Below are 12,957 nucleotides of genomic sequence, written 5' to 3' on the forward strand. Positions count from 1 at the left end.
CAATATGGTGTGGCTAATAGCCATTGATGGACCTTGCTCCAGATGCTTATCCAGTCCCCTCTTGAAGCTGTCTATGCTTGCAGCCACCACCACCTCCTTTGGCAGTGAATTCCATGTGTTAATCACCCTTTGGTTGAAGAAGGACTTCCTTCCCTCCCTCCCTCCTTCCCTCCCTCCTTCCCTCCCTCCTTCCTGCCTTTCCTTCCTTCCTTCCTTCCTTCCTTCCTTCCTTCCTTCCTTCCTTCCTTCCTTCCTTCCTTCCTTCCTTCCTTCCTTCCTTCCTTTCTTTCTTTCTTTCTTTCTTTCTTTCTTTCTTTCTTTCTTTCTTTCTTTCTTTCTTCCTTCCTTCCTTCCTACCTACCTACCTACCTACCTACATATGACATTCAGGTCTTGCGGCTCTCAGACATCTGAGATTCATTCTGTGTGGCTCATATGTTAAACAAGTTTGTCCACCTCCGGACTAGGTCAAGACTGAATCCATCCCATCCTTTAGCATCCTCCAAATCTGTGCAGTGAGAGACGCTAGCTAGTGGGTGTGAAGCGCTGTTACGTCACTTCCAACTTACGGCGACCCTGTTGAATTCACGTCCTCATTATCAGCCTTGCTCAGGTCTAATATGGAGAACCAGGTTTGATTCCCCACTCCTCCTCCACATGCTGCCACCTGGGTAACCTTGGGTCTGTCACAGTTCTCTCTGAGCTCTCTCAGCCCCGCCTCCCTCACAGGGTGTCTGTTGTGGGGAGAGGAAGGGAAAGGAGATCATAAGCCGCTCTGAGACTCCAAGTGAAGGGTGGGGTATAAATCCAGTCTCCTCCTCCTTGTCTTCTGCTTCTGCTGCTAAGTCTTTCTTTTTTCCTACTGCTGTCAACAGCCTCATTCAGAGTCATGATTTCCTTTATAGACTCAATCTATCTCCTGTTGGGTCTCCCTCCTTTCCTGCTGCCTTCCACTTTTCCTAGCATTACTGTATTTTCCAGTGACTTTTGTCTCCTCCTAAGAGCCCCGTGGCGCAGAGTGGTAAAGCTGCAGTATTGCAGTCCAAGCTCTGCTCACGACCTGAGTTTGATCCTGGTGGAAGCTGGTTTCAGGTAGCCGGTTCAAGGTTGACTCAGCCTTCCATCCTTCCGAGGTTGGTAAAATGAGTACCTGGCTTGCTGGGGGTGGAAATCATAGATGACTGGGGAATGCAGTGGCAAACCACCCCGTCAAAAGTCTGCCAAGTAAACGTCATGATGTGACATCACCCCATGGATTGCTAATGGCTCGGTGCTTGCACGGGGGGCCGCATTTACCTTTTTAATGTCACCAAAAGTACGATAGCCCCAATTTAGGCCTTTTAGCGTCTCCTCAGTGGAACAGGCTTCCTTGGGAGGTGGTGGGTTCTTTGTGTTTTAACAATTTATTAATAACATATGGTTACAATATTTAGTTGTCTCTTTTCTATACTAACCCATATGATATTTCAACCCTCCCTCCCTCCAATATTTGACTTCCCCGAAGTTATAAATTTAAATTCAATTATAAAGGTACCGCTAACCAATCAAAGTTCAATACTTTTCTTTTCTCATTAATACTAAAAAATTGTCCAAAGTCTTTTTACATTCCACTCTTTCTCCATATATCCTTTAAATTTCTTCCACTCCCCTGGGAGGTGGTGGGTTCTTGTTGGAATACAAGCTGTGTACATTCCAGCCATTATAGAGTTAACTGTTTGTTTACCTGATAGAGGAAGTGATGTATTGTGACCTAAACCCAAATGTGGGCTGATTCTTCTTTTACCCGCGAAAGATGTGATCACAACATTGGTCGGAGAGGATGTTAGGTGTGAAATGCTTTGATCTTGTATGCAAGCTCAATTGCTCTTCTTCCTGGCGAAATGCTTTTTGGGGAGAAGAACAGTAGAGAACAAAGGATATAGCCATGTAGTCAGACGTAATTAGACTAGCTGGTAAGCTAAATTGCTTTTCTGTTTTATCCCAAGTACCCTATCCTGATGTTTTCTAGTAAACTTTATTTCTTTTGATAAGCTCAAGCCTTGACTCCCAATTATTACCATTCCAAGTCTCGAAATTAACCTTGTATTTCCCAACAGTTCTCCTTCCATGGAGGTTTTTTGAACAGAGGCTAGATGGCCATCTGACAGCAATGAAGATCCTGTGAATTTAGGGCGAGGTATTTGTGAGTTTCCTGCATTGTGCAGGGGGTTGGACTAGATGACCCTGGAGGCCCCTTCCAACTCTATGACCCTAGGAAAAACTCAGGCTTGATCTGGTCTAGAACCTATTGCTTGGCTTTTTGGCTGCCTAGGTACCTGTAAAACTCTCCCCCAATACCACATTTCAGATTAATCAACCACTTTCATGTCAGCTTTCTTCATTCTCCAGTTTGCACACATAATAATGGGGAATACTGTGTGGCTTGAATTATTTTGATCTTGGTCACCAGCAGCAATTCCTTACAGTCAAGAATCTTTTCTGTCTTCTTCCTGGCTGCCCTTCCTAATCTACTAAGGTTCTACTAAGCAGGGTTTTTTTATGAAGCAGGAACTCCTTTTCATGCTAGGCCACGCCCCCCTGATGTACAGATCTCTTAGTACAGGGCCTGCTGTAAGCTCCAGGAGGATTGGCTACATCAGGAGGGCGTGGCCTAATATGCAAAGGAGCTCCTGCTAGAATTCCATCCCTGGGCCACACACCCCTGATGTAGCCAATCCTCCTGGAGCTTACAGGTCTCTTCATACAGGGCCTACTGTAAACTCTTGGAGGATTGGCTACATCAGGGGAGTGTGGCCTTATATGCAAAGGAGTTCCCGCTACAAAAAAAGCCCTGAAGTTGAGTAATTCCCAAGTAGTCATCAGAAGTGAGGAGGTTGTTCCGTAACTGTGGGGCTGCCAACAAAAAGGCCTTTTTCCCATGTGCCCACCAGCCAAGCTTTTTTATTTGTCGTGTAGTGATGTTCTGTATTTCTTGGCACTTGGGGGGCAACAGGGGGAGGGCTTCTGGAGTTCTGGCCCTGCTGGTGGACCTCCTGATGACACCTGGGTTTTGGCCATTGTGTGATAAGAAGTGTTGGATTGGATGGGCCATTGGCTTGATCCAGTATGGATTCTCTTTTGTTCTTGGTGCTTGGGGGGCAACAGCAGGAGGGCTTCTAGAGTTCTGGCCCCACATGGTGGACTTCCTGATAGCCCTTGGGTTTGGGTCACTGTGTGAGGTAGAGTGTTGGACTGGATGGCCACTGGCCTGATCCAACCTGGCTTCTCTTAGTTCTTAAATCTGGGGCAGTGTTACTCTATATTTTTGGTGCTTGGGGGAGCACAGTGGGGAAGCTTCTGAAGTTCTAGCCCTGCTGGTGGACCTCCTGATGGTTCCTGGGTTTTGGCCACTGTGTGACACAGAATGTTGGACTGGATGGGCCACGGGCCTGATCTGACCTGGCTTCTCTTAGTTCTTAAGTCTGGGGCAGTGTTACTCTATATTTTTGGTGCTTGGGGGGGGCACAGTGGGGAAGCTTCTGAAGTTGTAGCCCTGCTGGTGGACCTCCTGATGGTTCCTGGGTTTTGGCCACTGTGTGACACAGAATGTTGGACTGGATGGGCCACAGGCCTGATCTGACCTGGCTTCTCTTAGTTCTTAAGTCTGGGGCAGTGTTACTATATATTTTTGGTTCTTGGGGAGCACAGTGGGGAAGCTTCTGAAGTTGTAGCCCTGCTGGTGGACCTCCTGATGGTTCCTGGGTTTTGGCCACTGTGTGACACAGAATGTTGGACTGGATGGGCTACGGGCCTGATCTGACCTGGCTTCTCTTAGTTCTTAAGTCTGGGGCAGTGTTACTCTATATTTTTGGTGCTTGGGGGGGCACAGTGGGGAAGCTTCTGAAGTTCTAGCCCTGCTGGTGGACCTCCTGATGGTTCCTGGGTTTTGGCCACTGTGTGACACAGAATGTTGGACTGGATGGGCCACAGGCCTGATCTGACCTGGCTTCTCTTAGTTCTTATGTCTGAGGCAGTGCTACTCTGAATTTTTGATGCTTGGAAGGGCCACAGTGGGAGGGCTTCTGGAGTTCTGGTGGACCTCCTGATGGCCCCTGCATTTTGGCCACTGTGTGACACTGTGTGTTGGACTTAATGGGCCATTGGTCTGATCCAGCATGACTTCTCTGATGTTCTTATGGGTCTTCGGGCATCACAGAGTACATGGCGAATGCTCTGGGTCGGATTACTGAGCTAACTCTTGGTTTTCTGTTTTCTCCCCCACCCACCAGGGCGCTGGCTGCACTGCCCTGGTTGTGGCTGTCGTGGCCCGGAAGTTGGAGCTCACCAAAGCCGAGAAACACGTGCACAACTTCATGATGGACACGCAACTCACCAAGCGGGTAAGCGATTGAGACATGGTGGGCAAAATAAATCTTTCAATAAAACAAATTATTGGGTGGAAGACCTCTGTGGATTCCATCCCTTTCCAGGAAGGAATCCGCAGAGGTCTTCCACCCAATTATTTGTTTTATTGAAAGATTTATTTTCCTCCTGTGCCTCATGGTGATAGGAGGGGTATAAGTAAGAGCGTCACAACAGCCCTTGCAGGATCAAATCAATGCTCCGCCTAGCTCAGCGTCCTGTCTCCCTTAATGGGCAACTAAGGACCAGCAAGCAGGACGTAGGAGGTTAAAGCCTCCCCATTTTACCATCCCCTGGCAACTTACATGGAGAGCCAGTTTGGTGTAGTGGTTAAGTGTGCAGACTCTTCTCTGGGAGAACCGGGTTTGATTCCCCACTCCTCCACTTGCAGCTGCTGGAATGGCCTTGGGTCAGCCATAGCTCTGGCAGGAGTTGTCCTTGAAAGGGCAGCTGCTGGGAGAGCCCTCTCAGCCCCACCCACCTCACAGGGGGGGTCTGTTGTGGGGGAGGAAGGGAAAGAAGATCGTAGGCTGCTCTGAGACTCTGTCCTTGAAGGGGCAGCTTCTGGGAGAGCCCTCTCAGCCTCATCTGCCTCTTATCTGGGAGAACCGGGTTTGATTCCCCACTCCTCCGCTTGCACCTGCTGGAATGGCCTTGGGTCAGCCATAGCTCTGGCAGAGGTTGCCCTTGAAAGGGCAGCTGCTGTGAGAGCCCTCTCCAGCCCCACCCACCTCACAGGGTGTCTGTTGTGGGGGAGGAAGGTAAAGGAGATTGTGAGCCGCTCTGAGACTCTTCGGAGTGGAGGGCGGGATATAAATCCAATATCTTCTTCTTATATTCAAAGATACACTGCTTCTGAACATGGAGGTTCCATACACCACCATGGGTTATAGGCAACAGTGGATCTAGATATTGATATTGGATTTAAATCCCGCCCTATACTCTGAATCTCAGAGTCTCAGAGCGGTCACAGTCTCCTTTACCTTCCCCCCCCCCCCACACACACACAACAGACACCCTGTGAGGTGGGTGGGGCTGAGAGGCCTCTCCCAGAAGCTGCCCTTTCAAGGACAACTCTTACAATAACTACGGCTGACCCAAGGCCATTCCAGCAGCTGCAAGTGGAGGAGTGAGGAATCAAACCCGGTTCTTCCAGATAAGAGTCTGGCCACTGAGCCACGGCACCAAACTGGCTCTCCAGCTAGCCTGCGTTGAGCTTGTGTCTTTTTTTGCCGTAAAGCCACAGCTAATTTATGGTGACCCTGGAGGATTTTCGGGGCAAGAGGTGATCAGAGGTGGGCTGCCATTGCCTGCTTCTGCTATCCTGATTTAAACCTACTGGCTTTCCTGCCTAGCGTGAAAAAATGCTTTCTTAAGAACATCAGAGAAGCCATGTTGGATCAGGCCAGTGGCCCATGCAGTCCAACACTCTGTGCCGCACAGTGGCCAAAAACCAGGTGCCACCAGGAGGCCCACCAGTGGGGCCAGAACACTTGAATCCCTCCCACTCTTGCCTCCCCAAACCCCAAGAATACAAAGCATCATTGCCTCAGACATAAGACCACAAGAGAAGCCATGTTGGATCAGGCCAGTGGCCCATCCAGTCCAACACTCTGTGTCACACAGTGGCCATAAGAACATAAGAGAAGCCATGTTGGATCAGGCCAGTGGCCCATCCAGTCCAACACTCTGTGTCACACAGTGGCCATAAGAACAGAAGAGAAGCCATGTTGGATCAGGCCAGTGGCCCATCCAGTCCAACACTCTGTGTCACACAGTGGCCATAAGAACACAAGAGAAGCCATGTTGGATCAGGCCAGTGGCCCATCCAGTCCAACGCTCTGTGTCACACAGTGGCCATAAGAACATAAGAGAAGCCATATTGGATCAGGCCAATGGCCCATCCAGTCCAACACTCTGTGTCACACAGTGGCCGTAAGACCACAAGAGAAGCCATGTTGGATCAGGCCAGTGGCCCATCCAGTCCAACACTCTGTGTCACACAGTGGCCGTAAGACCACAAGAGAAGCCATGTTGGATCAGGCCAGTGGCCCACCCAGTCCAACACTCTGTGTCACACAGTGGCCGTAAGAACACAAGAGAAGCCATGTTGGATCAGGCCAGTGGCCCATCCAGTCCAACGCTCTGTGTCACACAGTCGCCAAAAACCAGGTGCCACCAGGAAGTTCACCAGCAGGGTCAGAACTCTAGAAGCCCTCCCACTCTTGCCCCCCTGAGACCCCAAGAATACAGAGCATCGCTGCCTCAGACATAAGACCACAAGAGAAGCCATGTTCAATCAGGCCGGCAGCCCATCCAGTCCAACACTTTGTGCCACACAGTCGCTAAAAATGAGGTGCCACCAGGAGGTCCACCAGCGGGGCCAGACCTCCAGAAGCCCTTCCACTCTTGCCTCCCCCAAACCCCAAGAATACAGAGCATCGCTGCCTCTGACATAAGACCACAAGAGAAGCCATGTTGGATCTGGCCAGCGGCCCATCCAGTCCAACACTGCATGTCACACAGTAGCCAAAACCCAGGTGCCATCAGGAGGTGCACCAGAACTCCGGAAGCCTTCCCCCTGTTGCCCCTCAGGCATCAAGAATCCAGAGCATCACTGCCCCAGACAGAGTGTTCCCTCTATACCTTGCGGCTATTAACCACTGATGGGGGTGGGTCTCTATGGAACTGCCTGCGGTTGTGACTCGGAGATGCAAACGCACGGGGTATACTGAACAGGGATCCCTGTAGAAGTTCAGAGTTAGTTTAAGGTGAGGGAGGTTTGGATTCCATCCTCTTTGCTGTTCCTTTGACTTCTAACAGCTTCCTCCCCACTTCTGCAGCCCCCCCCCTCCCCCGCCCCCAGCTTCATTATCTAAATTGTTTTCTCCTTGGCCTCTCCTGGTAATTTCCCCTAGTTTGCTTACAGATGCTTTTTTTCCTGATAAGCTAAAAGTCTCGAAGCCTCATCTCTCCTGGGCAAGTTCCATGAGCTGGAGAGGGGTAGATGGGGAAGGGTCTTGGATTCTGCTTGGGTGGGGAGGAGAGCGAAGACGGCAGAGGATGAAGTGGAGATGCATCTTTGGGGTGGGGCTTGTAATGTGTCCGTCAGGGGAGCCTAGCAGCAAGTGGATTTTTCCGAAACTATTGAACAGCATTGAAGATGATGATGATGATGATGATTGATGATGATGATATTGGATTTATATCCCGCCCTCCACTCCAAAGAGTCTCAGAGCGGCTCACAATCTCCTTTCCCTTCCCCCCCACAACAGACACCCTGTGAGGTAGATGAAGATATAGGATTTATATCCCGCCCTCCACTCCAAAGAGTCTCAGAGCGGCTCACAATCTCCTTTCCCTTCCTCCCCCACAACAGACACCCTGTGAGGTAGATGAAGATATTGGATTTATATCCCACCCTCCACTCCGAAGAGTCTCAGAGCGGCTCACAATCTCCTTTACCTTCCTTCCCCACAACAGACACCCTGTGAGGTAGATGAAGATATTGGATTTATATCCCGCACTCCACTCCGAAGAGTCCCAGAGCGGCTCACAATCTCCTTTCCTTTCCTCCCCCACAACAGACACCCTGTGAGGTAGATGAAGATATTGGATTTATATCCCGCCCTCCACTCCGAAGAGTCTCAGAGCGGCTCACAATCTCCTTTCCCTTCCTTCCCCGCAACAGACACCCTGCGAGGTAGATGAAGATATTGGATTTATATCCCGCCTTCCACTCCGAAGAATCTCAGAGTGGCTCACAATCTCCTTTACCTTCCTTCCCCGCAACAGACACCCTGTGAGGAAGATGAAGTTATTGGATTTATATCCCGCCCTCCACTCCGAAGAGTCTCAGAGCGGCTCACCATCTCCTTTCCTTTCCTCCCCCACAACAGACACCCTGTGAGGTAGATGAAGATATTGGATTTATATCCCTCCCTCCACTCTGAAGAGTCTCAGAGTGGCTCACAATCTCTTTTACCTTCCTCCCCCACAACAGACACCCTGTGAGGTAGATGAAGATATTGGATTTGTATCCCACCCTACACTTCGAAGAGTCTCAGAGCAGCTCACAATCTCTTTTACCTTCCTCCCCCACAACAGACACCCTGTGAGGTAGATGAAGATATTGGATTTGTATCCCACCCTACACTTCGAAGAGTCTCAGAGCAGCTCACAATCTCTTTTACCTTTCTCTCTCACAGCAGCCGCCCTTTCAAGGACAACCTCTGCCAGAGCTATGGCTGACCCAAGGCCATTCCAGCAGCTGCAAGTGGAGGAGTGGGGAATCAAACCTGGTTCTCCCAGATAAGAGTCCGCACACTTAACCGCTACACCAAACTGGCTCTCTTTTGACTTCTAACAGCTTAACTTCTAAGAGTCTTCCAAATTCCTCCCTTCCCCTGGGAAGGTCACAAAGATCTGTGCTCCAGAAAAAGCTGGTCACAGAGCGAACCAGTGGGGTGATGATCCTGGATTTGGTTCTGAGCGGGTCTCAAGACGTAAGAGAGGTAGAGGTTGTTGCACCAATTGGGAACAGCATCCACAATGCTATGAAGATTAGCATTCAATAGAAAGTCCCTCCTAAAGTCCAAATCTGGAACTTTTAATTTCAAAAGAAGGAACCTCACAAAATGAGGGAAATAGTAAAACAGAGGTTGAAGGGGAAGCATTAGGGAGTCAGATTCCTAGAGGATGCTTGGTAGTGCTTTAATTTAATTTACTTTGCAATTTATACCCCGCCCTATTCCCCCCAAGCACCAAGAATCCAGAGCATCAGGGCGACTTACAACATTAAAACATTGCAACGACAATAATTAAAACATACCCAATTAAACACAAATTTAAAATATCTCATAAGCATAATACACAAAATAGAGGGTCATAACTCCAACAATAGCCCAGCCAAAGGCCATAGTTCAGCAGTTGGTACGACTTCAGCTCGTTGACACCACTTAGCACAGCTTTAGGTCACTGACAACACTTCAGGTTGTAACTCAGGCCCGTGAACTCAAGCACATGGATAGTAAAGTGCTGGGGGAAGGTTTTGGAGGGCGCCTGGCCTGGCGGAAGAACTCCATCTTTTAGGCCCTGCAAAACTTAGGTAAAACCACACTAATAGAAGCCAAAACAGAATGCATTCCGTAGGTTAGGGAAGGCACTGCCAAGTCTAAAAGAAGGACCTTTAAAAAGTGGAAGGGCTGCCCACAATGAATTGAAGAGGAGGGATCACAACCTCTGGCAAAAGAAACGCTGAGTCAGTAATGTGAAAATGAGATTATGAGCAGCGGGTCGCTAAAAGCATCAAGACAAACAAGAAACACTTTTAAAAATCTGTCTGGAGCCAGGAAACCAGCCGGAGCAGGCAACTAGCCTTTGGAAGACAAAGGAACAAAGGGATTGCTAAAGGAAGATGGGGAGATGGCAGAGAAGCTCAGTGTCTTTTTTGCTTCTGTGGAAAGTGTGAGGCACAGTCCCTACGTTCAGGAAGGGAGTCAGAAGAACAGAGCCAAATTGAGGAGACGAGAGTCAAATTCTAGACCTGCTGGGGAATTTTAAAAATTATAAGTCTCCAGCTCCTGAAGGCATACTCCTGAGAGTTTTTAAGGAACTCAAATGTGAGATCGTTGCCAAATTTAGTCACTTGTCACTAAATTCAGCTGCTGTACCAGAAGACTGGAGTGTAGCAAGCATGACACCAGTTTTTAAAAAAAGGATCCAGAGGGCGAACCAGGAAATTACAGGCCAGCCAACCTAACGTCTATCCCAGGCAATTTAGTAGAAACTGTCATCAAAGACAGAATTGTTCAGCACATAGAGGGACAAAGCCTGCTGAGGGAAAATCAGCATGGCTTCTGGAAAGGGAAGTCCTGCCTCACCGAGCTTTAGGATTTCTTTGAGAAAGTGAACAAACATGTAGGCAATGGTGACCCAGTAGACATTATATACCTGGACTTTCAGATGGCTTTTGACAAAGTATTCTTGAGTAAACTTAGCAATCATGGGATGCAAGGACAGCTTCTGTTATGGATTAAAAAGTGGCAAAATGACGGAAAGCAAAGAGTAGGAATCGATGGACAATTCTCACAATGGAGGATAGTAAGCAGTGGGGTCCCAAAAGCAGGGCTTTTTTGGTAGCAGGAACTCCTCTGCATGTTAGGCTGCACATAAGAGAAGCCATGTTGGATCAGGCCAATGGCCCATCCAGTCGAACACTCTGTGTCACACAGTGGCCATAAGAACATAAGAGAAGCCATGTTGGATCAGGCCAATGGCCCATCCAGTTGAACACTCTGTGTCACACAGTGGCCATAAGAACATAAGAGAAGCCATGTTGGATCAGGCCAATGGCCCATCCAGTCCAACACTCTGTGTCACACAGTGGCCATAAGAACATAAGAGAAGCCATGTTGGATCAGGCCAATGGCCCATCCAGTCCAACACTCTGTGTCACATAAGAACATAAGAGAAGCCATGTTGGATCAGGCCAATGGCCCATCCAGTCCAACACTCTGTGTCACACAGTGGCCATAAGAACAGAAGAGAAGCCATGTTGGATCAGGCCAACGGCCCATCCAATCCAACACTCTGTGTCACACAGTGGCCATAAGAACATAAGAGAAGCCATGTTGGATCAGGCCAGTGGCCCATCCAGTCCAACACTCTGTGTCACACAGTGGCCATAAGAACATAAGAGAAGCCATGTTGGATCAGGCCAATGGCCCATCCAGTCCAACACTCTGTGTCACACAGTGGCCATAAGAACATAAGAGAAGCCATGTTGGATCAGGCCAATGGCCCATCCAGTCCAACACTCTGGGTCACACAGTGGCCATAAGAACATAAGAGAAGCCATGTTGGATCAGGCCAATGGCCCATCCAGTCCAACACTCTGTGTCACACAGTGGCCATAAGAACATAAGAGAAGCCATGTTGGATCAGGCCAATGGCCCATCCAGTCCAGCACTCTGTGTCACACAGTGGCCAAAAAAACCCCCAGGTGCCATCAGGAGGTCCATCAGTGGGGCCAGGACACTAGAAGCCCCCCCTCTGTTGCCCCCCAAGCACCAAGAATAGAGAGCATCACTTGCCCCAGACAGAGAGTTCCAACAATACACTGTGGCTAAGAGCCACTGATGGGCCACTGCTCCAGATGTTTGTCCGATCCCCTCTTCAAGCTGTCTATGCTTGCAGCCATCACCACCTCCTGTGGCAGTGAATCCTCCAATCCTCCAAGAGTTTACAGGGCTCTTCTTAGAGGGCCTACTGTTAGTTCTCGGAGGATTGGCTACATCAGGGGGGTGTCGCCTGAGCTCCTGCTTAAAAAAAAAACAACCCCTGCCCATAAGGATCAGTATTGGGGGTGGTACTATTTAATTTATTCATCGATTATCTGGAACTAGGGGTGAGTAGTGTAGTGACCAAGTTTGCCGATGACACAAAATTACTGAAGATGCAGGGCTCTTTTTATAGCAGCAGCTCCTCTTCATTTTAGGCCACGCCCTCCTGATGTAGCCAATCCTCCAAGAGCTTAGAGGACTCTTCGTACAGGGCCTACTGTAAGCTCCAAGAGGATTGGCTACATTGGGGGGGGGGCCTAATATGCAAAAGAGCTCCTGCTAGAATTCCATCCCTGGGCCACACACCCCTGATGTAGCCAATCCTCCAAGAGCTTAAAGGGCTCTTCGTACCGGGCCTACTGTAAGCTCCAAGAGGATTGGCTACATCGGGGGGCATGGCCTAATATGCAAAGGAGCTCCTGCTAGAATTCCATCCCTGGGCCACACACCCCTGATGTAGCCAATCCTCCAAGAGCTTAGAGGGCTCTTCGTACAGGACCTCCTGTAAGCTCCAGGAGGATTGGCTACATCAAGGGTGCTTGGCCTAATATGCAGAGGAGCTCCTGCTACAAAGAGCCCAACCAAAGCTTAATGTGAAAAGCTCCGAGAGGACCTCCAAAATTTGGATGAGTGGGCGACAGTGTGGCAAATGAAGATCAGTGCTGTTAAGTGTAAGGTGATGCACAATGAGACCAAAATCCCAATTTCAAGTCTAGGCTAATGGGGTATGAATTCGCTGAGGCTGAGAGGAAAAAGATCTTGGGGTCAGAGTGGATAGTTTAATGAAAACATCAGCCCAGCATGCTGCAGCAGTGAAAAAGTTAAACTCATTAGGAAAGGAATTGAGAATAAAACTTGTCTTAGCAGTAGTATGTACAAAAAGGATCTAGGGGGCTTAGTGGACCACACGCTGAACATGAGTCAACAGTGTGATGCGGTGGCTAAAAAGGCAAATGCAAGTTTGGGCTGTATCAACAGAAGTATAGCATCCAGATCATGTGAAGTGATGGTATTACTTTGCTCTGCTCTGGTAAGACCTCACCTGGAGTCTTGTGTTCAGTTTTGGGCACCACATTTTAAGAAGGATATAGACAAGCTGGAACTGGTCCAGAAGAGGATGACGAAGATGGTGAGGGGTCTGGAGACCAAGTCCTGTGAGGAAAGGTTGAAGGAGCTGGGGATGTTTAGCCTGGAGAGGAGGCGGCTGAGAGGT

At 49.1% G+C, this 12,957-nt stretch overlaps 1 protein-coding gene across 1 annotated transcript in view; it reads left to right on the plus strand.

Moving 5' to 3' along the window:
- The window catches only part of KCNN3 (potassium calcium-activated channel subfamily N member 3), a 220,184-nt gene that overhangs the window by 163,541 nt on the left and 43,686 nt on the right, over nucleotides 1-12,957 (plus strand). Inside the window, exon 5 of the mRNA XM_060255425.1 lies at nucleotides 4,269-4,379. Coding sequence (XP_060111408.1) covers nucleotides 4,269-4,379 — 111 coding nt within the window. The remainder of the gene's footprint in view (nucleotides 1-4,268; nucleotides 4,380-12,957) is intronic.

This window comes from Heteronotia binoei, chromosome 1, assembly GCF_032191835.1.
Source record: "Heteronotia binoei isolate CCM8104 ecotype False Entrance Well chromosome 1, APGP_CSIRO_Hbin_v1, whole genome shotgun sequence".
In the NCBI taxonomy this organism is placed as follows: Eukaryota; Metazoa; Chordata; class Lepidosauria; order Squamata; family Gekkonidae; genus Heteronotia; species Heteronotia binoei.